Source organism: Balaenoptera acutorostrata, chromosome 13 (genome assembly GCF_949987535.1).
Source record: "Balaenoptera acutorostrata chromosome 13, mBalAcu1.1, whole genome shotgun sequence".
Taxonomy (NCBI): domain Eukaryota; kingdom Metazoa; phylum Chordata; class Mammalia; order Artiodactyla; family Balaenopteridae; genus Balaenoptera; species Balaenoptera acutorostrata.
In genome coordinates this window covers 26784837-26810880 of record NC_080076.1, presented here as the reverse complement: position 1 = coordinate 26810880, position 26044 = coordinate 26784837, and the positions used below count along the sequence as shown (strand labels likewise).

The 26044-nt window shown below is 37.5% G+C and overlaps 1 protein-coding gene across 2 annotated transcripts in view; it reads right to left on the bottom strand.

Annotated features, from left to right (window-relative positions):
• Window positions 1-8785: 8785 nt before the first annotated feature.
• Window positions 8786-26044, bottom strand: part of SMAD2 (SMAD family member 2) — a 105511-nt gene continuing 88252 nt past the window's right edge. For both annotated transcript variants that reach the window (XM_057526466.1, XM_057526465.1), the window contains 5 exons: window positions 25358-25411; window positions 23954-24166; window positions 21045-21182; window positions 20717-20861; window positions 8786-17159 (listed from right to left, as the gene is read on the bottom strand). In XM_057526466.1, coding sequence (XP_057382449.1) covers window positions 17036-17159; window positions 20717-20861; window positions 21045-21182; window positions 23954-24166; window positions 25358-25411 — 674 coding nt within the window. In that variant the 3' untranslated portion in view covers window positions 8786-17035. The remainder of the gene's footprint in view (window positions 17160-20716; window positions 20862-21044; window positions 21183-23953; window positions 24167-25357; window positions 25412-26044) is intronic.

Here is a 26044-nt window from a genome sequence, read left to right as displayed (position 1 = left end):
TACAGGGAACTTGGGATATGAGGTAAGGAGAGTCGTTTCATTAGGGAGAAAGTAGAAAGACTCCTAGGGTAGGGAGAGAGAAGGATTCAGAAAGGAAGAGTAGGTTGTAAAGAAGTAAGAACACCCATGACTTCACTTTCCTTCCTCTCAGGGTCAATACTCGTGTGTGTGTGTGTGTGTGTGTGTGTGTGTGTGTGTGTGTGTGTGTGTGTGTGTAGGGGGCATGATGGGGATGGAGGGTGAGACAGAAATTGCATGATGGGTAAATGGACCACTTTCCTAGGCATAGCCTGGGGAAGATTGCGAGACACTCAGAGAAGTCTTTCTTGCGACTCAGAGGCATATGCAATATGGCTTAGGGGCACTAGCTCATGATTGGTAGAGGGAGCTGACCAGCTAGTCTGAGAAGACTCTGTTGGCTTCCCAAAGCTTGAGCAAGATGCTCAGGACATCCCAACGTTCCAACCTCCTCCTTTTCCAAGAGTCAGCAGATAAAGAGTCCTAAAGTTGGAAAATGAAGGCTGTTGAAAGGGGAGACCTTGAAACCACGGGCAATGGCAGAGTTGTGGTCAGCAGCGGGACATGCCAACATGTGAACAAAAGCCAAGGAGTCACTCACATGCACCAGCAGATTCAGTAAGGACAGCAGCCACTGAACAGAGACAGCAGGATGGAACAGCAGGAGCCAGACTGCCCAAGGACCTGAGCACACTCACTGGAGAACCGCTTCCCCTGTCACCCAGAGGTGACTTCTACTCCCCCATCCACTAGAGCCATCTTGGGGAGGAAGATTGGAAGACACTTTGAAAAGCTGAGCATTTATTCCAAAGAGGCAATTTGAAGCCCAAGATAAACTGTTGGAATAAGAGAATGAGTTATCTTTGACTGGCAAGTTTAAGGTCATCTACCTCTTCCCACACCCTCCTAAATAAAGCCAGATGGGGCTGACGAGGAATTTTAAATTAATGATATGAAATAAAGAAAGTGCAACTTTCTTTTGCATGGTCTAAGTTGCAATGTGTGGGAGGTGGGAAAATGGAATAGCATTGACGGGGCAAGGTCTGAAAGCTCACAGGGAAATGCGGTCTAAAGCAGGGGTTGCTGGCTGACAGTCACTTCAGGCTTTCTAAAAATGCAGCTCCCACTGCCCCTTTCCAGACCTGCTAAATCAGAATCCCTCAGGGGAGGTCAGGGACGCTACATTTTAAAAGCTCTCCCTGTGACTCCATTTTGGAAACCAGTTATCTAAGCACTGGTACAAGAATTAGCCTTGGACGGGACGTCACTTCCTCCCAGTCTGAGGGAAAAGACAAGTGCAGCACCCAACGGCAAGTGCAGTAATTGGAGAAGTGACTTCAGCCAGTAAGGTGGTAGGACAGAAAATCGACATGGCTGGTACAAACTGGTCTCAACATGCTTGGCTGTGAACAGCAGGACAGAAAGTCGTTATGGGGTTGCAAGGAAGTTTGTCTTCATTTTCCTGTTGTCTTTTAAAGTGGGAGTGTAGGAAAGGGCAAGTGGCCACTGAGAACTGAAAATCTGAGAAGGGATAACTGATTGGAAACCTTCTAGAGAAGCCACGCAGAACCAGCTGGGCTCAGAGACCATGGCTTAGTCCTGACACAAGACAACTTTTTCTCTGCCACTGGGCTGAGGAGGGGAGAAAGAGGCACCGGTGGTGAGCAGAATGAAAGTTCTCGAGAGTCACCCATGGGACTAGCAGGGGGGGTCACCTAAGGGACGATAAAGATACATCTCACTGCGGGGCCTCTTAGAACCTGGAGATAAGATCAACTTTCCTTGCAAATTTTAGCTCCCAGACCACATTTAGCAAAGACAAAAATACCCAAAGGCTTTCTTCAGGGAGGGCTGTGGAAGTGGATTGAAATGGAAGGACATTCTTTTTTTTTTTTAAACTATATCTATGTATTGTTCAGAAGTTCTGGTTTGCATGAAAAAATGTTCTTATATAACCATGTAGCTTTTTAAAAAAGTACCAAAGCGCACTATGACATTTTTGGATTGTATGTAAAATGTATAATACTTCTGGATAATACATTTATAAGTTGGAAAATAAGAAAAGATAGAACTTCATCTAATAACTGCCTAAACAATTTACCAAAACATGAACAAGGAAGTAATCACGAATGGTTTAATATTACTAATTGATTAGCTTGGCATGTTTAATACTATGTATGTCCAATACATTTTCTATGCTCATTGTATCTGAACACAATGCTAGCTGATCAATAAAATTCTTTGGTTCCACTGCACACTTTTATTTTAGGACACTTGCAACAGACATGACAAAGAAACGTTTAGTTTCAAATACACTAATGAAAGTATATAGTCAATTTAAGGCACATAAAAAAAATCATGCGTGAAAAGAATGTCTAAAATGTTTATATTTAATTTCAAACACCAAATTTGTGTGTTGCTCAAAGCAAGTTAAAAAAAAATTGTCCATTATGGCTTGCTGAATGGCTTAATGCATTTTAGAGATTTTTCTTATGATTTGTAATAGCTTTCTCTAACTCAATGTGCTGCTGGAGATGCTTCAAACGTTTCCCGTTAAAAATACATATACATCCAAAGCAAGGAGAAGAAAAAATTACACTACCAAACAGTGGTTTTCTCTGGTTGTTGTAATCTGGATGATTTTTTTGCTGGTGCTTTTGTATTTTACAAAAATAATGGGTATATTATGAAGTTAAATATAAAGAGTTTCATCCACTGTGCCGCACGTAAAAGACCACAGAGTATTTTTGTGTATTTCCATGAATGTGATAAACAAAAGGAGTTGTGTGACCATTAAAGAGGAATATGGGGAAGGGGAGCTCATTTAAACATATATTCGAGGAGAAATATACTCAGTTCTCTGAAAAATGTGGTAAGGAAACATTGGGCACCTAAGAGTTGAAGGCTGAAGTCAATTCCACTTTCCAGGGCTACCAAGCCTAGCCATGTCACCAAAGAAATGCTCGCTGGGCTTCCCTGGTGGCGCAGTGGTTGAGAATCTGCCTGCCAATGCAGGGGACACGGGTTCGAGCCCTGGTCTGGGAAGATCCCACATGCCGCAGAGCAATTAGATCCGTGAGCCACAACTACTGAGCCTGCGCATCTGGAGCCTGTGCTCCGCAACAAGAGAGGCCGCGACAGTGAGAGGCCCGCGCACCGCGATGAAGAGTGGCCCCCACTCGCTGCAACTAGAGAAAGCCCTCGCACAGAAACAAGACCCAACACAGCCAAAAATAATAAATAAATAAATAAATAAATGATTTAAAAAAAAAAAAAAAAGCTTGCTTCCCAACTTCGACAGCAGAGATTCAGACCCTCCAGACAATTTTTTTTAAATATCATCAAAGGGGGACTTGGAGCTTAACTATTTTTTTTAAATTAATTAATTAATTTATTTATTTTTGGCTGTGTTGGGTCTTCGTTTCTGTGTGAGGGCTTTCTCTAGTTGCGGCAAGCAGGGTCTACTCTTCATCGCGGTGCGCTGGCCTCTCACTATCGCGGCCTCTCTTGTTGCGGAGCACAGGCTCCAGACACGCAGGCTCAGTAGTTGTGGCTCACGGGCCTAGTTGCTCCGCAGCATGTGGGGTCTTCCCAGACCAGGGCTCGAACCCGTGTCCCCCTGCATTGGCAGGCAGATTCTCAACCACTGCGCCACCAGGGAAGCCCCTCCAGACAATTTTGATACTTGTAATAAACAGGAGACAGATAATTGTGGTGTTTCCTTTTTTAAAATGTGTCAGAGTTACAACATACCGTGATCCATCATTATTATTGGTGAATCTTTCCTAAAGCACTTCAGGCCTCCAGAAAGGTCCAGCAGGCATACAGCTTCTTTGCACGTAAGAAGTCCCAGAAAGGTTTTGGAAGTGGCATTAATGAATGTAAAGTTCATCATTAAGAGAAAAGGTTTCTCTGAATCAAAGGCTTCTTTTTACCTCATTTGTGAGGTGGACTCTCCTAGTTCTGTACAAGCCAGGCTCAAAGTTTAGAGGGTGCTAATTCCGGTCATATGATAATGGCCAGGGGCAACCACAAGGAAGAACCTAGAGTAGACAGAAAATACATTGCTTTGGTTTTTAACTCACCTTCATGGCGTGTGTTAGAAGGCTTCTACTTAATGCTCCATGGATTGAAAACACTTGAACCAAATACATCCCAGCTTGGGATCTCCTCAGCTGCCCCACATTTCCCACTCTTCACTGGCAAACAAGTACAACAGTAAGACAGAACAAAGCATGGGCATGGTGGATTGATTGCTGTTAGGGCCCCAATTCTTCACCCTCCTGGTACCCTCCTCCTTTGCCATTTCACTGTGTGGTGCCTTTCCACTCTGAGCTTTGCTTGGGGCTTGCTTCTGGGGAATGCCGATCGGTCGGCAGGGAGGGTGCAGACTTGAAAGGGGCTTGTGGGACTGGGTTCGGTTGCTGTTCCCTCCTGCCACCTCATGGAAACATGCCTGGGGTAGCTGCAGGAGGATGAGACACAGAAAAGGGCTGAGTCAAGGCCACCTCCCCAGCGAGCCAGGCAAAACTAGAACTACCCAGAGACACCCCATCTAAATCACTGACCTAACTCGTAAACTAAATGAATGTTTACAATTGCACGCCACTGGGCTTTTATGGTTGTTATGCATTACCTCTGTGGCAACGGATAGCTGCTCCCATAGGTTTTCATTTACTTGACACCTCTCAGTGTGGCATCTCTTGCCGCTTTTCTGAGGCAGGTTTTGTAGCAAAGACCTTCTTTGCTGCCACCACCTCCTGACACTCCCTCGACTGTGGATTCAGTCCTCCAGCGCTAAGCTTCTACTCTGTGTAAAGTGTTCTCATTTAATCCTCATAACCACCCTGAAAAGCAACTTCCTCATTTTGGGGAATTGGAGGAAATGAGGAACTTGAAGCAGACTGTTGAAATTATCTATCTAAAGTCACCATAAATTGGCAGAATCAGGGTCCAAACGGAAGACCTCTGATTCTGAGTTCAGCTGTATTTTCCATTACATCAGAAATGATAACCAAGGCTTAAAACTAGCAGAATGTGATTCTGTCCAAAGTCATTAAAGACAGAAAAAGTTTGTTTTAAAAAGGCAACTGAGTTTTATTCCATTATCCAAGATAACTGAAGTAGTTGACCGTTACAGGGCTCTTTTCTTCAAGCATTCCACCCTTAGCATTTTTTGTTGCTTAAATGTCCTTTAAGACATTGCTATTCCCAGTTGAGAAACAGCCAAACAACCAAGAGACTAAATTATATAAATCTTCCCCCATTTCTCAGTTTTATCTTAGATTTTATGTTCAATACCCCTTTTCAGCCAATCACTAATTATGTAAATTGTAAATTTGAAGATTAGTTGTTCCTTGATGGCAATACTCAATAGAATAAAAGTACACCCACAAAAATAGAAATTAAGAGAGGATACACAAAATATGCACCCATTTAAAAGGTGATTTTCTGGAGGATGTAATAACAAGCCAGATTCTTAGCCATCTCTCCCTTTTGTGATTTTGGCTCTTTAAAAAACATAGAAACAAATCAATTAAATATTCTAAGATAAGGCAGTTTTCTAAGGGTTAATTGCAGGAGGTTATAGGGGTAGGATGGAAATAGGGGGAAGCAGAACATAGAGAATTAAGTAACATTTTGGTGAATGAAAATCACACCATATGAGATGTTATATAGACACTGCTAGAAACTTTACTCCAAATTTAGTTTACCAAGTCTAGCTTGATTTTATTAACATATTTGATTTTATACTTATGTTAATTTAAGCACCTAGATACTGGAATGATAAAAGACAGGAATACAACTGTTTAGTTAAAAAGTAGTTAAACTTTTAGAGGATAACATTTTGTCAGTGGCTGTTGCTTTAGAATTTAAAAACTGAATTTTACTTTGCATCTTACTTCCTTTATGCATGTAACTTGGAGCAGAAAATTCCCCCTTTAACAACTTCAGAGCAAAGCAAGAAACCACAGTGGTTTGCAGGCCACTAATTCTGTTACAGATGAAAGCATTCAATTATCTCTATAAAATTCAATTCCTTAGAAAATGTGTTTATGATTGACTAAGTACGTTTTTAAAATGTGGTGACACCACATGCTATTATTCAAGGTTTTGATTTAAAAGTTGGAACGAAGTAATTTGTGGTTCTTGGGTAAAACAAAGACATTAATCTGTTTTTTCAATATAAAAATATTTTCAATATAAAAAGGCAACCTAGAATACTTTTATTCCAGATGTTAGGCTAGGCTTGTGTAAATCTTCATTTTTTCCCACTACAGCCCAAACATACTTAAAAACTGCAACCATTTAAAAGTGGGTCATCAGTTATATTAAAATCTTATTTACATGGCATTTATATTTAAAATAGTGTGATCAAATACTGCCAATAAGAAGTTAAAATAGCTTAGAGATAAGATCTCTCATGGAAAAAACCTTAACAAGATCGAAAATCAGAGTTAATTCTAGCTTAAGTTCAAGATGGGTGGTCTCAATGGAATCACTGCTGGGCAGTGGTTAAGGCCTCTCTGATGATTGCTACTTCTCACCATAAAAGTCTACAAGTACACAAAATTCTGCATAAAATTTCAGAGGGTTCTCTAGATTAATCATCTCCAGCTGTGAGCAGAAAGTTAAATTTCACTTAGTACACACACACGTATATGTACATGTTTAAACTCCCCCCGCCCCAAACAAGCAGTCCATCCTCGGCTGGGGTTATGGCTGGTGTTCTCATGTCCTCTGCCCCAGCCAGCCAGCTCAGTAGCACAATGTCTGTGTAGATTACAAGACCCAAAGTGTAGAGTTACGTATGGCTTTTATCTCCTGGCTATCTAGGTTCCATTATTAGATGTGGGCTTCACAGTAGCACCTACCTAGCTTGTGGTTGTCAGTTTTCTGCTCACCATACATAGCAGCTCAGTAAAGTTGTCCAGCTTTCATGCACATTCAGATCCACAAGTTCTGTTCCAAGACCTCATTTTGGCCCCAAAAGTCCTCTCCGTCTATCCAAATTCAATGCATCCTTGAACACTGTGCTTAAATCGTATCTTGTCCTTTCTCGTCCTGCACCACACTATTCAGAAGCAACTTCTCCTTCCTCTGTGATCTTATCTGTTTCCTGAACTACTTTCTAAACTTTTTAAACAAACTTATTGCTGCACAGCATTAAAGTAGGTACAAAAAAATCGAAGATTATAAAAACTATGGCAAATCCCTATCTCAAATAAGGTCACGTAGCTTGGACTGGAGCACAGTAACACACTCTATTCTCTCATAGCTTCCTAAAGATCGTGTTGGCTTATCCCAGAACTTGCTACCCGTTTAAGTCTGATTCAATGTTCTTGCCCTCAGTTAATGTGGTCTGCTTTAAGAATGTAATTAAGTCTATGTGCAAACTAACATCAGATCAATTCTACAAGTATTTTCATGTTCATTGCAGCAGAAAACAGCTTTTATGTATGCCTTTGACTTTTTCTTTTGGATTCCTACATTTGCAAACTTTTAATTTTTAGGTTGGGCTCATCTTGTATTATTTTGATGAAAAGGATGAGAGTCTGTTAAAAAGAAGCTGGATAACTGCATGGTGCAAATACATTCTTGAGCAGCGGATGAACATGATCTTCACCCTAGTTCTTGGGCACACCTCATGCTGAGAATGAGGGCACTGGAGTACATCTGTTTGATATTAATAGGCATGGTTCCCACACTAGGGCTTTCAATTTATTTTGAAGCAAGTGGGAAAAAAGGATTTGCCAACTGGTGAGAAAGCCCAAACATACAAATAATACTTCTATCCTACCCTTCAGCCCCTTGAATATGCACAATTATGGACACTGGGATTGCTATAAAAATCTTCCGGCACAGATAACCAGTGTCACTAACAGCAGGGTAACAAGCAGGAAAGTTCCCAGGGTGAAGTGACGATGGAAAAGGATCTCTTCTAGTCATCTGTCAACTGAAGTGATGTTGCAGTTCAATGCTGGAAGGCTCCTTTTAGATTGTTTATAGAGTTGTATGGTGTAGCAATTTAAGTAGGATTTGTTTAAGTAGGTTTCCTACCAACACAAAACGAAATCAAGCTAGTCCCTGGGCTGTTCAATGCCAAGTAGCAGAGTGTATTTTAGATTTTGAGGTCCCTTTTGTTGCATCCTAAAGTAGGTGTCTTAAATGGTCTAATGAAAGCAGTCTGCTAACGAGAGAAGTATTGATTCATCCTAGGAACTGAGTTCCTGCAAGGCACGAAGAAAGTCTGGTTGATCTAAAAAGTTTGTTTTTCAATTATTTCATGATGATATTAATTATGAGTACGTCTTATGTATTATTTTTCAATGAAATCTTTAAAAGAATACCATTTGCTGTTTTTGCTAAGAGTACATTTTGAGGGTAAATGTGAATTTCACTTTCTAGTCCGTTTACAACACAGATCATGTGTATTAGATCATTATTTGGTACAGGCAAGCTCTGAAGTAAACTAAAATGCCTAACCTACTAGCACTATGAGGTGTGTTTTGTGTATGTATACTAAGCAGTGCGTCTTATCTGTCTGCCAGGGGAGTGGGATAATCTTTTTATGTAACACCAAACTTAAAAAAATAAAAAGATGCACTCAATAGCATAATTCCATTATGTGAAAATACACACAACAAATTTTTTTTGTTTCTGTACAATTTAGAGTGTGGTCAGCAAAATATAATCCCCTCTAAAAAAAGATCAGTCTAAATCAAAATCAATGAAAACGATTAAAAATTAGTCCCGTAATAACATGGTAAACAACTCAAATCGCTTTTTTTTTAATGCTAGGAAAAATGTTCACCTTTCAATGGCGACAGTACTATTAACACAGGTAGAGAGCCAACAAGGTAAAAAGTGAAAGCACATACACAGACACACACAAATATATATAAAATTTGACCAGAAATCACAGGACATTTAAGCAACGTTTTCTTAACTTTTTTTTTGTACTTTAAATAGACTAAAATATTTGGTGTGGGTGGTGGGAAGGAAATCAGTATTTCACAATTTTAACTTGAAAACCAGCTGAAATAAAGCCTCAGCTCATTGTTTAATTAAAAAAAAAAAAAAGGAAACACATCGTATTTTGACAATCATAGGATTAAAGCTTACAAAGAACACATCTACCATCTACATCACAGTGCACAGAGGATGCAGCCTGAGGACTACCACAGGGAAACAATAACAGACTCTGCATCCAGCATATTGCATTACAAAATTAATGCCGTCTTAGAAAAATCTCACCTCCCGCGGTCGGTGTTGCAGCTGGTAAGCACCTGAGGGGTAGGAGGCCATCAGAACTGAGGGTGCTGCTCAGTCTGGATCAGGACACCCGACTCCTTCACCTGCCACTGGCTGATGCATTTAGTAATCTCAATACAACATTCACTGAGAATAAACATAATAATGCCACATTCTGGCTTCTTGAGCAGGATAGTCTGGGGAATGTAGTAGAGGATAGAGCATCAAAGGCCATATTTTCCCTCAAGAGAGAAGAAATCCACAGCATTACTCAGTTTTCTTTTACTGTGAAAATTTAAATTTCAGATTAAATTTAACCCCATAAAGACATGATCTGTACTTACATATACACACAGGTTCTGAAGAACTTTGCTAGCTAGTTGCCTCTTCTGTTTCATTAAACCACCCGTTATCTTCCCTGGATGACTGTGTTCGTCTCACTACCACGTTGGTGCCAGTAGCTATTACTGGCATACATCTCACATTCCATACACAATAGTAAGTGATTGGAGGACACATATGCTATCGGGCAGCTGAATGTAATTGCAACTATTACAGTGTTTAAGCTGAGGGTAAGTCACAAGAACACTTAAGGCTATCAGCTCCTCCTTGGTGTGCCTGGGGCTTTCCTGGGTTTAGCACTCCAAGTCCTGCATCCAGGGGACTGCCTCAGTCCCAGGCACACCAGGGCAGTTGGTCACCCTAAGAACACTACTTACTCACTCCTCCCTTAGTATCGCTAGAGAAAAGGTAAGAATTTTCAAGAGTATATAGGGCTACGTATGAGGGAATTGGCTCAAAAATATTTTTAGGACATTTGCTAATCGTTCGTTCCTAGAAGTCCGTATCTTATTTAACAGTGTCAATTTTAAGAATAGTTGGTAGAACGTAAGCAAATTGGTGAGCAGTGTATAAAAGTTCATCCTTGAAACCTGTTTTCCCACAAATCCTCTATAGGTTCTTCTGGTTTTGTCCAGTTGTATAGCATTTTACTGTCTCCTTTTGAGATTCTGTGAGCTAAATAATAGTTTTATATCTTTTCATATTCTTTTCTTTTTAGGTGAAAACACGCCAACTATTTCCTACATTCTTGTTTCATATATTAACATGAAGACTGCCAACTGGGGCTATTTCCCTCAGATTACAAAGGCCCAGAATTATGTTACTTTTAACTGTGCTCTACCAGAAGCTCTGGCCTTGGGAAAAAATGGCAAAAAAAAAAAAAATTCTCAGATATGAGTGTTTTTATTTTGCCTACAAATGCTGTGATCTAGCTCAACAACCACACAACTGCTTTCATCTTAATCTTTATAGTTTTTCTTGTTTTGCTGTCTTGTATAGAAATGGTTAGTGTCACAGTTTCACTATCATTAATAAAAAGATATAAATATCAATGCCTTAAAGGCCAGGGTCAAAACAGCAAAAATGAAGCCTGAGGTAAAGTTGGTCTAAGAAATGACCATTTTGGGTTCTACATTTTGCCAAAAAATAGGGTATTTTTAAAAAATGTAAAAGCCATGCATGTTACCTACTTGCTATGTATGTGATAATTCTTTCTCCTGATTAAAATTAATCTGTGTGTGTATTAGTTACATAAAACCAATAAATGACTACATTCTTAATGCAGGTACATACATTCATCAGAAAAGGACCCTAATCGTTTTCACCAACATTTTTTTTTGCTGTTTGAACAATCAAAGAACGTGAATAAAGAGAGTGACAAACAATTATTTTCTTAGGAACTTACTGAGAAAGGAAAATCTCTTTGGAAGAAAAAGACTTTAGTAAGACTTCTATTCCTATAGACAAATGCTGAGAACTAACTTTATGCCACAGCATTGTAATGGGTAGGACTAACAGAACCAGAAATATGGCAAGTTACCTAGTGACTAACGCTGTAAAACAGCCAAAAGCTTTAAAGCCATAGGGAGAAAGAACAGTCAAGTGTGAAATGAAAAATATGTAATAGTTAAGTACTTTTACAATTCTAAAACTTCACTTTTATCCTTAAATCAATATATTATGGATTTCATGGTTCAATAAATTAGCATCTTTAATTAGAAAGAGAAAGTAAATCCCTACTCCCCACCCAAAAGAGCAAACTGGAAATTCTATAGAAAGTATGAGCTTTTTGTTTTGTTTTTTTTTTTTTAAAGAGGATAGAAGAATATAATTTGGGGGGAAATTTGGTTGGAGAAAAATCTAAAAGTCCTTTGTGTGGAGTTAATGAATCCTCACTCCTAACATCAGTGGTATTATTCTTTCAAAGGGCCCTTACATCTCACTGGTGAAATTTTGGGTCTATTATGGATCTCATGGCAGCAAACCAATTAACACTGAAGTTAACTCAGGCTAATATATACTCTGGTCAGATACTCTGTGACTCAGAAATGGCCCAAAGAACTTTGGAAAATCCATTTCTGTTGAGCACAGCTAAGAAAGTCATCCTGAGGCTACCCTTCAATACAGGAAAACTTGACTTGGTAGTGGTGCTTCCCAGGGTATCTTAAGCAGCAGTCTTATGCCGGGGGGGAAAAAGCAGGTGTGGAGGACACACAATCTAACATTATTTAAAAAAAAAAAAAAGGTAACCTTAAGCAAGTACCTTCCAGAGACCACTCAGAGCTTTTTTTTTTTGATGTTCCAGTTATGATTCTTAATTGTCAAGCTGCCTAAAAATGGCATACTAACTGAACCGCCAAATTAGGACCCTGGCAGAATAAAAAATTTACCCTGATGGTCTGTCCATGAAAGGAAAATGTCTGCAAGAAACTTAAGAATTTTTTACTGATATGAGATTTAAACAATAGAATCACTGAACACTGTTAAAATGTATGCAAATGACCCCTACTGTTAAGATTTTTCTGTGAGTGTATATGTATCTATAAATCCATACATACACATTCTATAATTTATTTCCTACTAAAAAGATTTAAGGCAGTTATGCTATATATAAAGTTAGCTATAATATCCAAGATAAAACAGTTCCTGCTCAAGAAGTTATGTGAACACATTAGACAAGTTCTCATCATAAAAGCTATCATGAGGCTATCTCTATCTAGTATAGCTCACATTTCCTGGTTGAGGCTTCAAACATAGGAATTCCACTACAAGAGATAATTTGTCCCTCAATCCCCACACACAAAAGGTAGTCTGAACAGACAAAATATTTATGAAAACTTGAAAAGGAAGATATAAAAGGAATTCAATAGGACTCTGACAACCTCTAGACACCACACACTATCATTATTACTCTTCATTTTACTAAATACAACCACCTAATACGCCCCAAGGTGGAAACAGGGCTAGTATTATGAGGAAATCACTGGCTGCAACTAACTACCGGAAAAGTTCATAATCCTGAACATAATTTACAACAGAATCTGACAATGTATGCTATTGTCACAAAAACATTTAACTGGATAGAATTTCTGAGCCATTTGTAAGATTTAAGTGACTGACCAACCTGAACAACGTCAACCTTCGTGGTGAAGAAATTAGGACCCTGGGATTGAACAGCACCGCCCTTTTTGGTCTTTAGTAAAGTTCAAAGGAGAAACATTCTGATGTATGCAGAAACAACATGGTTGGCAAGGAAGAAGGCAACTAGCAAAACCACTAGGGATACATGTTGTCAAGAGAAGGGAAGGAAGAATAAAATTCAGTTGATGAATATAAAGGACTTAGCAAAATAAAGTTCACGAAGGAAAGAAAATGGGCAAATAATGTGTTATGTCTAAACCTCAACGTGTTGCACCAGAGTAAGAGACAAGATCACGGGTTGCTTATGTCCACAGTCTACTTAGTTATCTAAAGAGATACTGGGGAATGGTGGAGGGGTGGCAAACTGTGAAGCTGGAATGTTTAGCTATGAAAGTAAAGACTGTACATAAAGACAGATGTTAAGTACAGTGAGGATTGTCTTGCATTACATTACATCCCACCATCAACCAGACCAGGAGGGCACTGATTATTGAGTAAATGCTCAAAGTGTTTAGTTATTTAAAAAAAAGAAAGATGTTAAAGGTATATTTGGACAATTTTTGGAAGAGGTAGAGAAACCAACTGGGTATATATACTCTTTTATTTGATTTCAACTAGCAAGAGACTAGACGGATTGTTTTTCAAGTTCAAAATCTTAGTCTTGATGAAACTGACAATAAAGGCACAAATAAAGTGAAATTATCAATAAAATAATTTCAACAAAGGAGAATATCTGGCAATGTTTAAAGGACAGATGAACCAAGCAAAACTAGATATGATATGAGGTTTAAAAAAACCCCAGATATTAACAATTTGCAAATATATACTTAGAATACAGAATAAGAGTACAGAGTAAGAATATATAGCTTTCGAGAAAAATTAGGCAGATTTTCTTCTGGCAAAGTGACAGGTCCTGAGAGAGAAAGTAACCCCACATGACTAAGATGGCTTGAGAGTCAGTACCAAATCCCAGTTATCTTTTTATTACTCAACATCTATCACACTGGGTAGGTAAAGAACAGGCATCAATAAATGTTTATTGAATGAATGTATATCATAATGTACAATTAGCACACTAACTGGTATAGTTCAAATCTAGTCAGGAAAGTCAAACTTTTTTTAAGCAGTAAAAATTTTTTAAGAAAGAAATCATTCTATTGGAGTTCCTACGTGGAACTCCAACACAGAATAAAAATGAAGCTGCCACTGGCCAGGCCAAAGTCAGTGGGAATGTCACCAGCTTCCAATTCCCTAAACCAGCCCTAAGGTGTATGTAATCCACTGTGAAAATCACCATTTATCTTAGAAATGTGATAGAAAGCATGATCATTCAGTTCTCATGTTGTTAAACTGAGGAAATTACCAGCACTGTGTAGAAGAAATTCTAAATGATGTTGCTAATCTAAATAAAGACAAAATTCTACAGAGAGGAGATCTTATCACTTAGAAGAATGAAAACAAACCCTATAAAGGGAAAAAACAATCAGCAAAAATTAGGCCACAGTGGCCAAAATAGAATGCAAAACCAGCATCACATTAAAAAGCAAGGAAGACCATTGAACACACTCATACAAATGTAACCACTGCAACCACAAAGTCAACTGCTTGACAGGTCTAACCGCTGAATACATGGGTGCTTCCAAAGAGGTGAGTCCCAGCTTCATACTGTACAGAAGAATCCCACCATAACTGTAGAGATGTGATCCACTACTGAAATGTTACAGATGGTACTGCTTTGCTTAACATATCAATGCAAGGGCAACTGCCAGGATGTTCTACCACTTTCAAAGTTGTTCTTTACCCCCAGACAAAGAACAGTGTTCCCTAACATCACTACAAGTCCTCTAGTAAGTAAACACTTCCAAAGGGCAGAGCCTCCACATTTCCAACAGGTCTGACGGCGGTAATACCTGGGACATTTACTCTATCCACAGGATGGGCTGTAGAAGTAATAATTATCGTGCAGCAGGACATCTGGAAGCAAGCAGCCAGTCACTACAATGGTGAAAATTTGCCCAAGGCAGAACTGAAGAAAGGGTTGTTCAATTAAATGGTACTGACCTGGTGTAAACTTTTTACAGTAAGGATGTGAGGAAGAGGAAATATTAGTGAGAATGACACATGAAGCAATCTATCACAAAGTAAGGCCACCTTCAACTATTATAAACTGTAGAACTAATCTGATCCTCAAGTTTGGACCTGTGTAGAGGTTTTTGTATAAAGCATAAACACCTAGTAAATTATGAGTTTCCTTTCAAATAAGCCTTTGCATTTGATGCCATTTTCTTTGCCAAGAATGCCTATTTTTCTCTCCACATGGCTTGCTACTTTCTCACCGAAGTGTTAGCTCAAGCATCACTACCTTACAGAAGCATTCCCCCTGCTATGCTTTATCACAGTACCCTGTTTTATCTCCTTCATAGAAAAATAAGCTAATTAAGCATCATAGAAACTGCTATCTCAGCAAAGGCAAGGGCCTTATCTGTCTTGTTCACCTTTACCCAAAGGCTAAGAAAGTTCCTGGCACACGTAACAGGTGAACAATAAATATTTGTTGAATGAATAAAAAATTACTATACCAAGTTTACATGAACACATACATGCATACACAAATATAGAAAAATGGGGAATATCTAATAGAAAACAAGCAATGCTGAAAGTATTGAAAATAACACCTGTAGATAAAGGTGAATATGGTTTCAAAAAACAAGTACCAAAGATAATCTGTCTTTAAAAATATGAAAACTTACTAGAAGGGGACCAGGAGTGGTTACTTTCCATTTCTACTGAGATGCAAACAAGAAATGTTTAAACTGCAATGAGTTAACAATAAACATAAGGATTATCTGCTGCAGGGTGGACTTCCAACAGAGTTTCTGACATCTCCTGTCACTGTAGAGCATAAAGCATGGTTGGTTCTAATAGTCACCACATATTCAGGATTAGTTAAGAACAGCTCAGACTGTAGGTAATTATAAGCTAAAAAACTTGCTAAACTGCTTCTCCCCCAAATTTTAAAATTCAGAATTCATAATTATGTAAAATAACATAGATTGTATAAATTTAATACAACATACCTTAAAAACAGATGGCCTTTACTTGCTGATCATACCTCAGCATTACTTTTCTAGGTATTTTGCTGAAGCAATTACATTTACAAAAGGTCCATTTCATAATACAATCTGGTAACTAAATCAAATGAAACTCAACTCAAAGAGCACTAGGTTTGCTATTGAAATATTTTAAAATACCTTTTTATAGAGTGTTTATATCTATAGATTGAATTTTTAAAAAGGATAAATATATTGAAATAATTGTAGCATATCCCTGAAAATAATTATACTGCCACCTGTGCATTTTTTATGAGGTGTAAAGATAAATCAAAAGACTGCTAGGTTACACAAGTCTATTATCATCTGCTGAAACTGAAATTTGGTATAAGACAAAGGGACTTACTCCATATGATTTGTTACCGTACCCCAGAATTAACTGGTACTGGCGGTATCAGTGCAACCATTATTGGTGATGGATGTCACGCTACACTGTTTTGGTATCAGGACAAAAGTGGAAATGGAGGAGAGGTTTGGAAAGATTTCCATAAGGTTTTAGTAGTAAGTAAACAAACACAAAAAGAATGAATATTTAAGACCCACTGAACACATTAAGGTCAAGGATTTCAAAAGTTAATCCACTTTTCTTCCCCCAAGAGTTTATTTTTGGTAAAAGGCAGAAAAATTAGTTTTTCTACAAGGGAAATCTGCTTCTAAATGATAATTTGAAAATCTTGATATATATTATATATTAAAAAAGACACACAAAAATAACAAAGAAGTGGGAATAACAGATTAGGTACTGTAACTTTATAAAGGATTGCCTAAATCAAGAAGCAGCACACACACACCTAATTTATGCAAACTAAAATGTATATAAACAGCACAATACTGTGATACTGGATCATGATACATTACCTGTACACATAACTACTACTGTTATTAATAAACCTTTGGGACACTCAGTTTTATGCCCAACAAGACATCAGTAAGTCTTTAAAATCTTCTCTTCCTCCTTTATGGGAGGGTATTTCTAGACACTAATTTTCCCATCTAATATTCAAACATAGGAAACCAATTCCACAAGGTGCTTTAATTGATGAGACCTCAAGTGCTGTTTTCTCTTGAATTTTTGGATAGTAAACAGTCCACGGGGACCACACACAAATACTATGACAGAAGAGTTGGTACATTAAGTCTTTTGATGGGACTTGACTGGTGACAAAGCTTTATGACATGCTTGAGCAACGCACTGAAGGGGATCCCATCTGAGTTAATACTTTGTCCAACCACTGTAGAGGTCCATTCAGATGAAGTTCAATCCAGCAAGGAGTGCTTGTTACCGTCTGCCTTCTGTTAAAAGAATGCAAGAAAATAATTATGAAATTAAAAGAATAACATGGCTATGGAAGAATTTAGATAAATCAAAAGGTTGTATCGGGCTTCCCTGGTGGCGCAGTGGTTGAGAATCTGCCTGCCAATGCAGGGGACACGGGTTCGAGCCCTGGTCTGGGAAGATCCCACATGCCGCGGAGCAACTAGGCCCGTGAGCCACAATTACTGAGCCTGCGCGTCTGGAGCTTGTGCTCCGCAGCAAGAGAGGCCGCGATAGTGAGAGGCCCGCGCACCGCGATGAAGAGTGGCCCCGCTTGCCGCAACTGGAGAAAGCCCTCGCACAGAAACAAAGACCCAACACAGCCATAAATAAATAAATAAATAAATAAATTTAAAAAAAAAAAAAAGGTTGTATCAATATATACTAAAACCTAGATTCTTTTCTGAACGAGTATCAAGTTTGCATATCTACTATTTTGAAAACTGTTTAATCCTCAAAGTACTTATGTGACTTTTTTTCTTTTAAAGAGAAAAAAAAACACTGTTTTCCCCTCAAATTAAAATTAGTAGAGTAACCTTATATTTACCGTCCAAAATGGGACACCTTTAAGAGAGAATGTAGTCACTATAAATAATCACTGCCAGGGCAAGAGACATAAACCAGCACTGTCCCAAGCAAACCAGAATATATAAAGTTACCCTACTTATTAATCATCCACAGAATAGAAGATACTTAAATAGCAAATGAAGTCCAAATGAAACAGGATTCAAATTTAAAGTATATCAAAACAAAAGAGAATTCTGACCCAAGCTTATCACAGAATGTTAAGAGTTGGGGTTCAACTTTCCCTGACAAAGCCAACAACCAACATCCCTTTTAGCAAAATCATGCAGGCTTCTTAATAAGAAACACCTTTAGTACTTCAAACAAAATGAGCTACCCTCTGGGAATCACAAATTGTTCAACGACATCCTGTCACTTCCACATACTGATTTTAGTTCTTATTTATTATATACAATAAGTCAGTTAAGTCTGCTTGCTTCTTCAACATGACAGCCCTTCAAACATGAGAAAAGGCCATTATCAACTCTTCACCTCCATGTGACACATGCTCAATATAATTTAAAACTGTATTTCAAAGGATGTGGTTTTCTGTAGCAGATGGTGTCAGTGCCCCACTATACCCTTCAGATTTTCAGTGTTCTCTAGCCAGTTTCCAATTGTAGGCATCTGCATTTCTGTGCCTGAGAACTTCTCTGCTCTGTCCACACATATAGCAGATCAGAAGTGCCAGGAAATTAACATCCCCAGGAACAGACCTCAAGCAATGACACAGGAATTGGCATTTAAACGTCCAGTTTCCCTTCTCTCTAGGTGGGATAATTCTGTGTGTTCTTTACTGTTTTCCAAAGTTTTCCTAAGGGAATAGCTCTAGTGACCCACCCACTAGAGTAGATGGGTTAAGAATGGTACTGGCTGCCTTTCCTCCCTCCCTCTTTTCCCTACTTCCTCCTTCCTGACCAGTGTTCCCTCCATTTCCTGAATAAACTTCTTGCATGCAAACCCTTGTCTCAGGGTCTGTGACACACATTATGTGTCCCCCACCTGTTAATTCACTTCAGTACTAATTCACTTAACTGAGACATATTTCTCAATTAACTATGAATTCTTTACACATCTATATTTCCTGCTTACTACATGTCCTGATTTTTATGCTAAGCAATCAAGCTGGCACTAAAGAAACTAAAAAATAAGTTTTAGAAATCCAACCATTAGATTTATCTCCTTAGCACCAGTGTCATTAAGGATAAAAGGTTCCACAGTTCACAGATATATGGGTATTTGATTTATTTTGATCTGTAAATGTTAAAGGAAACTACTTTATTATCCAAAGTAGATGTACCTGACTCCATTATCCATGAAAACATACTGTATATTACTGCTTCTCATACAGATTTTAAATTAGCTCTGGGTTAAAGAACAGCACAGTCCACAGTGAATGAAGGGCAGTATCTCTCTCTACCAATCAAAACTGGTCTTAACAGGAGACCCACAGATACACATGGAATTCTCCCTGACCTATGCAATTCATATTTAATTCCACTGAATTTCTACCATGTTCTTCAACATTATGATCTTTTGAAGAGAAAAAAAAATGTCTGACCTAATAAATTGGTATCAGATGGTACTATCTGAATCTAATTTTAATATCAACTCAATCCAAGTCCAAAGGGAAAATGAAGCTCAGCATTCTTTAAAGTTATCATATCTCAAAGGGGAAATGATTAAAACAAGAGAGCTACAGCAAAGTCAAAAAGTGAATTCTTCTACTAACATAACTTGGACAAAATAGTGACAAGTCTTCATTCTAGGATATACATATATAACACATAATATATTTTTACAAAAGTACTCAAACCAGTAGATCTCAAATCTCACCATCACAAAAGTCATACACCTCACAAAACTTAAGACAGGGAATCAAGCTCAAATGCAATGAAATAAATTCTGAAGAAGGGCCCAAACTGCTGAATGAAACAGGAGTACTATTACTATTCCATATGAATATCTTCTTAAGCAGACATTCAGACAGTAAGTAATGTGAACTGAAGAAAGACTAAGTATTTTACTTATACTTTCATTCTTTAATATGCTGATGAAGTATTCCCTATCTTTGCTGTGGAATCCAATCAATTGTTTAATTTATCAATAGCGTAATCTATCTTATCCCTTGATGACAGATTAGCTTTGGTAAAACTCAATTACGTAACTGCTACTTACTATCCTTAGAGAAGAGGTTAAGAGTCAAGGAGAGCTTTCCTCAAGTCCCGTCTCTACCACTTAGAATGTGTCCTTGGGCAAACTATCAAATCTTTTCTAAGCCTATTTCCAAATAAACATTAGTTTGGACCATTTTTTACTTTAGAAAGATTGCAACCTTATAAAGAAAGGATAAAAACAGCAACAGTAATTCTTAGCCATGTTGAAAGGCGTGAGATACTGCACCTAAAACACAGCACAGTGCCTGGCACCTAACAAGTACTCCCTTCTATTACTGAATGAAGTTCCACCTTTTAACCTTATACTGAAGTTGTCTCAACTTATTTGTCCAGACTTATTCTTCTTTACTTTCTATACTCCAGTCAAACTGAACTGTACTCTACTGCCAGGATCATCAATTTCCACCCCACAAACCTGTGACTACTGAAATCCTAGGCATCTTTCAGAACCCAGACCCTGTGTCATCACTACCTCCCCCAGCCCCAGCGAAACATCTCTTTCCATGAACTGACATAAGCCTTCCAATATGCCATTTATGGTACTTAACACTCTGCATTCTGTTACAGTACCCGTCCATACACGTTTTAATTCTTTGTTCCATAATGCCAGCACAGGAATTTGCAATAGTTTTGAATCCAGAGGCCTCCAACTTTCTTTTGTTATTTTACATAAAGATCTGCTAACTCTATAAACCTCAAGGAAAATAAATACATATGAACTTCAGAAGATACAAAGAATGAAAGAAAAAAGAATTACGTTGTGGAAATTTAAGAACCGAATATGTATTTCATACCGGTATTCTGCTCCCCACCCTTTCACAAAACTCATTCTTATGGTGCACATTCTAGTTAGCTGATACACGGCTTCAAAACCCTGATTAACGGACTGAGCCAGAAGAGCAGCAAATTCCTGGTTGTTGAAGATCTTCAGGTTACAGCCTACGATTGAGAAAAAGATTTAAAAATTATGTAAAAAGAATATTACTATTAGAAAATCATTTTAAAAGGGCTACAGATATTAGAATATGAGCATGCAAATCATCTCCTGATTCCTAAAAGTAATAGCAAAGAAAAACTCAGCAAGTTGATACAATAGGTTTATTTACATTGTTGTATCCATACCTGGTGGAATTTTACACACTGTTGCAGGGTGCCAGCCGTATCTCTGATTACAATTGGGGCTCTGCACAAAGATTGCACTATCACTTAGGCACTCAGCAAAAACTTCCCCACCTATGTAATATAAGCGCACTCCTCTTCCTAAAACAAAATATATATGGAATTAGTTTTACAACATTTACTATTTCAGCATGACTTTCAAAGAGTCTTCTCAGAGGATAGTAAAATGACATAAAGTATTTTGATGACTTTTTCCATAGCTATGCTTTTCTGAAATCTAACTTTGAAACATACCACTGTACATTTTTCCAAGTATTTTTTAAAAATGATTTTATTGATTTGTAAAGATAATACATGCTTATCAAAAATACTTAAGCAATGCAGAAAAGTGAATGGATAGCAAAATAAAGAATTTCATACAAATTATAGTTATTTCTAAATAAATAAAAGAATTCATTTGAAGGAATTAACTAATGTCTGGATTAATATGCCTTTATTATAATAAACAGTATTTCTTTAAAGAGCCCACTATGGTTAAGAAAAAAGGTAATAAAAATTATCAAGAGGTTAGAGTCATCTGCCCCTTTTAAAACTATATATATTATGGGGGCAACCAGGTCCCTATTTATATAAGCAGAATTAGATAAGAAAAAATTATATTGGGAGATTTTAATATACCTCTTTCAGAATTTGACAGATCAAATATACATAAAATATTAGCAGATCAAATATACATAAAATATTAGCAATACAAAGATTAAAGAAAAAATTGTGAAAAGCAGAATTCTAAGATAGCACTTAAGATTCTCACCCTGGTGTATTTATCTTCTCAATTATTCAATCAAACACTAATCTACGTACTGCTTAAAGGGATTTTTCGGATGTAATTAAGTTCTCAAATCAACTGACCATAAGAAACTAAGACTACCTTTGGTGGGCCTGACTTAATCAGGTGACAGCCCTTAAAAGGGACTGGGCTGGCCCTGGTGAAAGTGATTCAAAGTGTGAGCAACAGGAATTCAACACAACAGAGTCTTCACTGCTGACTGTGAAGATGGAGAGGGCCACGCAGGTGGCCTCTAGTTGCTGATAGCAGCCTCTAGCTTACAATCTGCAGGAAATGAGGATCTCAGTGCCACAACTTCAAGGAAGTGAACTCTGCAATAATCACCTGTGAGCTTGGAAAAGGACCTCAAGCTTCAGATGAGAACACAGCCCAGCTGACCCTTTGATTTCCCTTTGTGAGACCCTGAGGAGACTCCTAACCCACAAAAACTGTGACACAGTAAATCTGTGTGGTTTTAGGCTGGTAAATGTGTGGTAATATGTTATGCAGCAAAAGAAAATTAATATAGACCAACAAGCCAGATTTACTACATAAATATGGAACCTGGTGCCCTGTTCTCTTAATGACTACAGAATACTTATATAAAAAATAAAGTTGTTCACTTGACCGTTAGGAAAACATTAAGTCCAAAAAGTAGAGATTTTTCAGGCTATAGTTTCTGATCAAAAGCACCCAATAAACTAGAAATCAAAAGTAAAAAACGATGATCCAATAATTACAGCAATCTAAAATTTTGTACAGAAGTAAATAAGGTAGGGTAAACGTTTTGTTAAATTTTTATGCAGAGCCCTAATTAGAACATGGAAAATTCAGAACTGTTTTAGTTAAAAGAGGGCAGATATTCAGAGGCCTTCCTCACCTATAAGATACCTGAGTACCTTAGGAAGATTATATAAAATTTATACATCAAGCAAGATTTGAGAAATTCCACATGGAGCCAACTAACAGACCTCTGAAGTCACTAGTACTTTGCAATATCACACTGACTCTTTAGTGATCAGCATTATTTCTCATACGAGTGATGGTTAATTAAATGAACAGAAGCTAATTATTATTAAAAGAAGTTACTTTAAGGTGATGAGAACTATGTTCAGTTATTTTTGTGGCACTCAAACTATTTTTTACGTCATTGTCAAAAAAATACTGACGACCCAAAGAGTTGTTGTTTATGTGGATTACATCTATGCAAACTTACCATATTATGTGTGAAAACTGAGATTCAAAAAAATTTATTAATTCATTTGAAAATCAAAATAATAAACCCACTACATATTAATATAAACAAGTTTATGAAAAATAACTATTTTGCAAACCAAAGAAAAAATCAGTGAGAAGAGTAGCAATGTTTTATATTTTTGCAAATATCCTTAATGTCTGGCTTAAGAGAAGACAGTAGAATTCTCATCAGAGTCTACGTTTAATTCCTTGCAAAATCATAAGCCTTGTAAGCCTCTGGAATACTTCACTGTACAGTCAAGAGAGAACGAGAGTGAAAATGGCAAACAGCATCTTAGTACCACTGTGAAAATTGTTTTCACCTCACCAACTTGCTGAAAGGGTGCCTGGGATTACCACATTTTCAGATTCTATGAATTATTTTTGAACAAATTAAATGGTAGTTCTTGTTTTAGATATCCTGCTTCAGATTAACAGAGTGCAGATCTGATATATGAATTCACTGAAAGGGGGAAAAAACTAGGAGACGTAAACAAACTGAAAAAAAAAATTCATGATTTGTTAAAATTACATCCCTAAAATCTGAACATGACAATTTTATGACTGGTAGAGGCTCAGCAGAGTAAAGTTATTTTAACACGTATTTATTGAAGGACTTCCCAGTATTGAGGGTGCCAAATTAACAGAAGCTCAAGATAAAAGTTCGCAGATGGAATGATCACCAGGATCTACTAAAAGCTGTGAAGCTGTGCACTTAAACGTGACTGCCCTTAAGGTGAGAGAGAGAAGGCAGGCTTTTTTGCACACAATCTCTTGATGTGGTGAACCACATAATGCTCACATTATGAGTATATGGCATTGGTTTTTCACATAAGGAAAAAAAACATACCTATATGTCTTCTTGTCATTTCTACTGTAGCATTTCTGTTGACGTTAGAGAGTAAACCTAGGCAGAACCTCTCTGAATTTGATGGATCTGTGAAGCCGTCTACGGTGAGTGAGGGCTGTGATGCATGGAAGGTCTCTCCAACCCTCTGGTTTAATTCATAATACGCTATTGAACACCAAAATGCAGGTTCTGAGTAAGTAACAGGCTGCAAATCTGGGGCAGAAAAAACAAACACATAAAAGAAATGTGTGTGAATAATTCAAGCCACCTCAAGCCAAGAATAGACTGAATATCATCACCTTTACATGTTCTATGCCAGCCTACACCGGCAACAGCCCAGGAAACAGACTTAACATCTACATCACGAACTCCAGATTCCAAAGATCACTCTGGATTTTCAATTTCTCAAATTTCCCCTATCTCATTAAGTTATTCTAATCTTCAAACAGCTTTCTTAGACTTTATGGTGAATCATTGATTCTAACAGTAGTTTTACCCTGCTTGTGCCACAGTCAATTTGCATTATAAAGTTAATTTTGGGTAGGACAGAGTAGAACAAAGCTGAAGCAAGGATTAATGAGTCAAAAGCCACAGGGGAAAAAAAAATGTCATGATAGGATACAAAATATGACATATTTTTGACATTGTCTATTTTAACATGAGATTCTCACTGAGTTACCCTAGTTACAAAAATAGAAAACCCAAATATACACAAGAAACATAAAGTAATAAAACATACAAAAGAAAAATACAGCATGCAAGTGGAAACAGAATATGAATCAAAAGAATCTACATATTTTATGAGAAAACGAGGATCACATGTATTAAAGTGTTGTAATTTTGATTAAAATGCATCATAAGCAATATCATGGGGAAAAAAATGACAATTTTGTAGAATAAATTCCAATGTGTAGAAACTGAAAAGAAATCGTGAAATAGGTAAAATGAAGACCAAGAATAAACTATAGACCGTATATACATGTATATATGTATGTATTAGCTATCACACATATATATAAATAATCTCCCATACTACATGTATATATGTGAGTGATATATGTCTATATATACTTATACACACATCTCATATGAATAATTGCTATTATAAAATATATCAGAAACTAAATATATACATAAAAATCTAGCCATTTAAGAAAATTTTTCATGAATAATGAATATGATATCCATGAATAAAAAGATTATTAACTTCTTATATGTGCCAGGAGAAAAGAGTTTTAGTAATATTGAGGCACATTATCAGTATCATTTTTAGAAAGCACTAATCTGAACAATCATTTGATTATTCACTGGGATCTCTTTCTATATATATGGAAAATAATTACCAGAAAGGACATTTAATTAAAAAGGTATAAAAACAGTAGGGGAAAAGTATTTGCAACTTACCCAAACTATGATTAACAGGGGAAAGAGTAGTAGGAGACAGTTCTGCTGGAGATCCTGAAACAAAAGATTCAATTTTAAAACAGCTGTAAAAGTACTTCCATAAGTTCTGACCAAATAATAATAAAATTGATTGTATCTGGTTGTAATGGTCACAGATAATACAGATAATTTACATACCAAGAATTCAAAATATACAACTGCTTAATGGAAGTTTAATTTTGGAAGCTTCAATATACAAAAGATACAAAAAAGTCCTGGCTTCAAGCTACCCTCTTCCAAAGGCATCCAATGTTGCCAGTTCTTTGTGTACCTTTCCAGAAATATTCTTCAAACCATATAAGCAAACATATTGTGTTCTGTGCCTCCTGCTTTTTATGTACAAATGGTAACACAGTTCTGAACTTTGCTTTGCTTTTTTTTTTTTTTAAAATAATTATTTATTTATTTATTTATTTTTGGCTGTGTTGGGTCTTCGTTTCTGTGCGAGGGCTTTCTCTAGTTGCGGCAAGCGGGGGCCACTCTTCATCATGGTGCGCGGGCCTCTCACTATTGCGGCCTCTCTTGTTGCGGAGCACAGGCTCCAGACGCGCAGGCTCAGCAGTTGTGGCTCACGGGCCCAGTTGCTCCGCGGCATGTGGGATCCTCCCAGACCAGGGCTCGAACCCGTGTCCCCTGCATTGGCAGGCA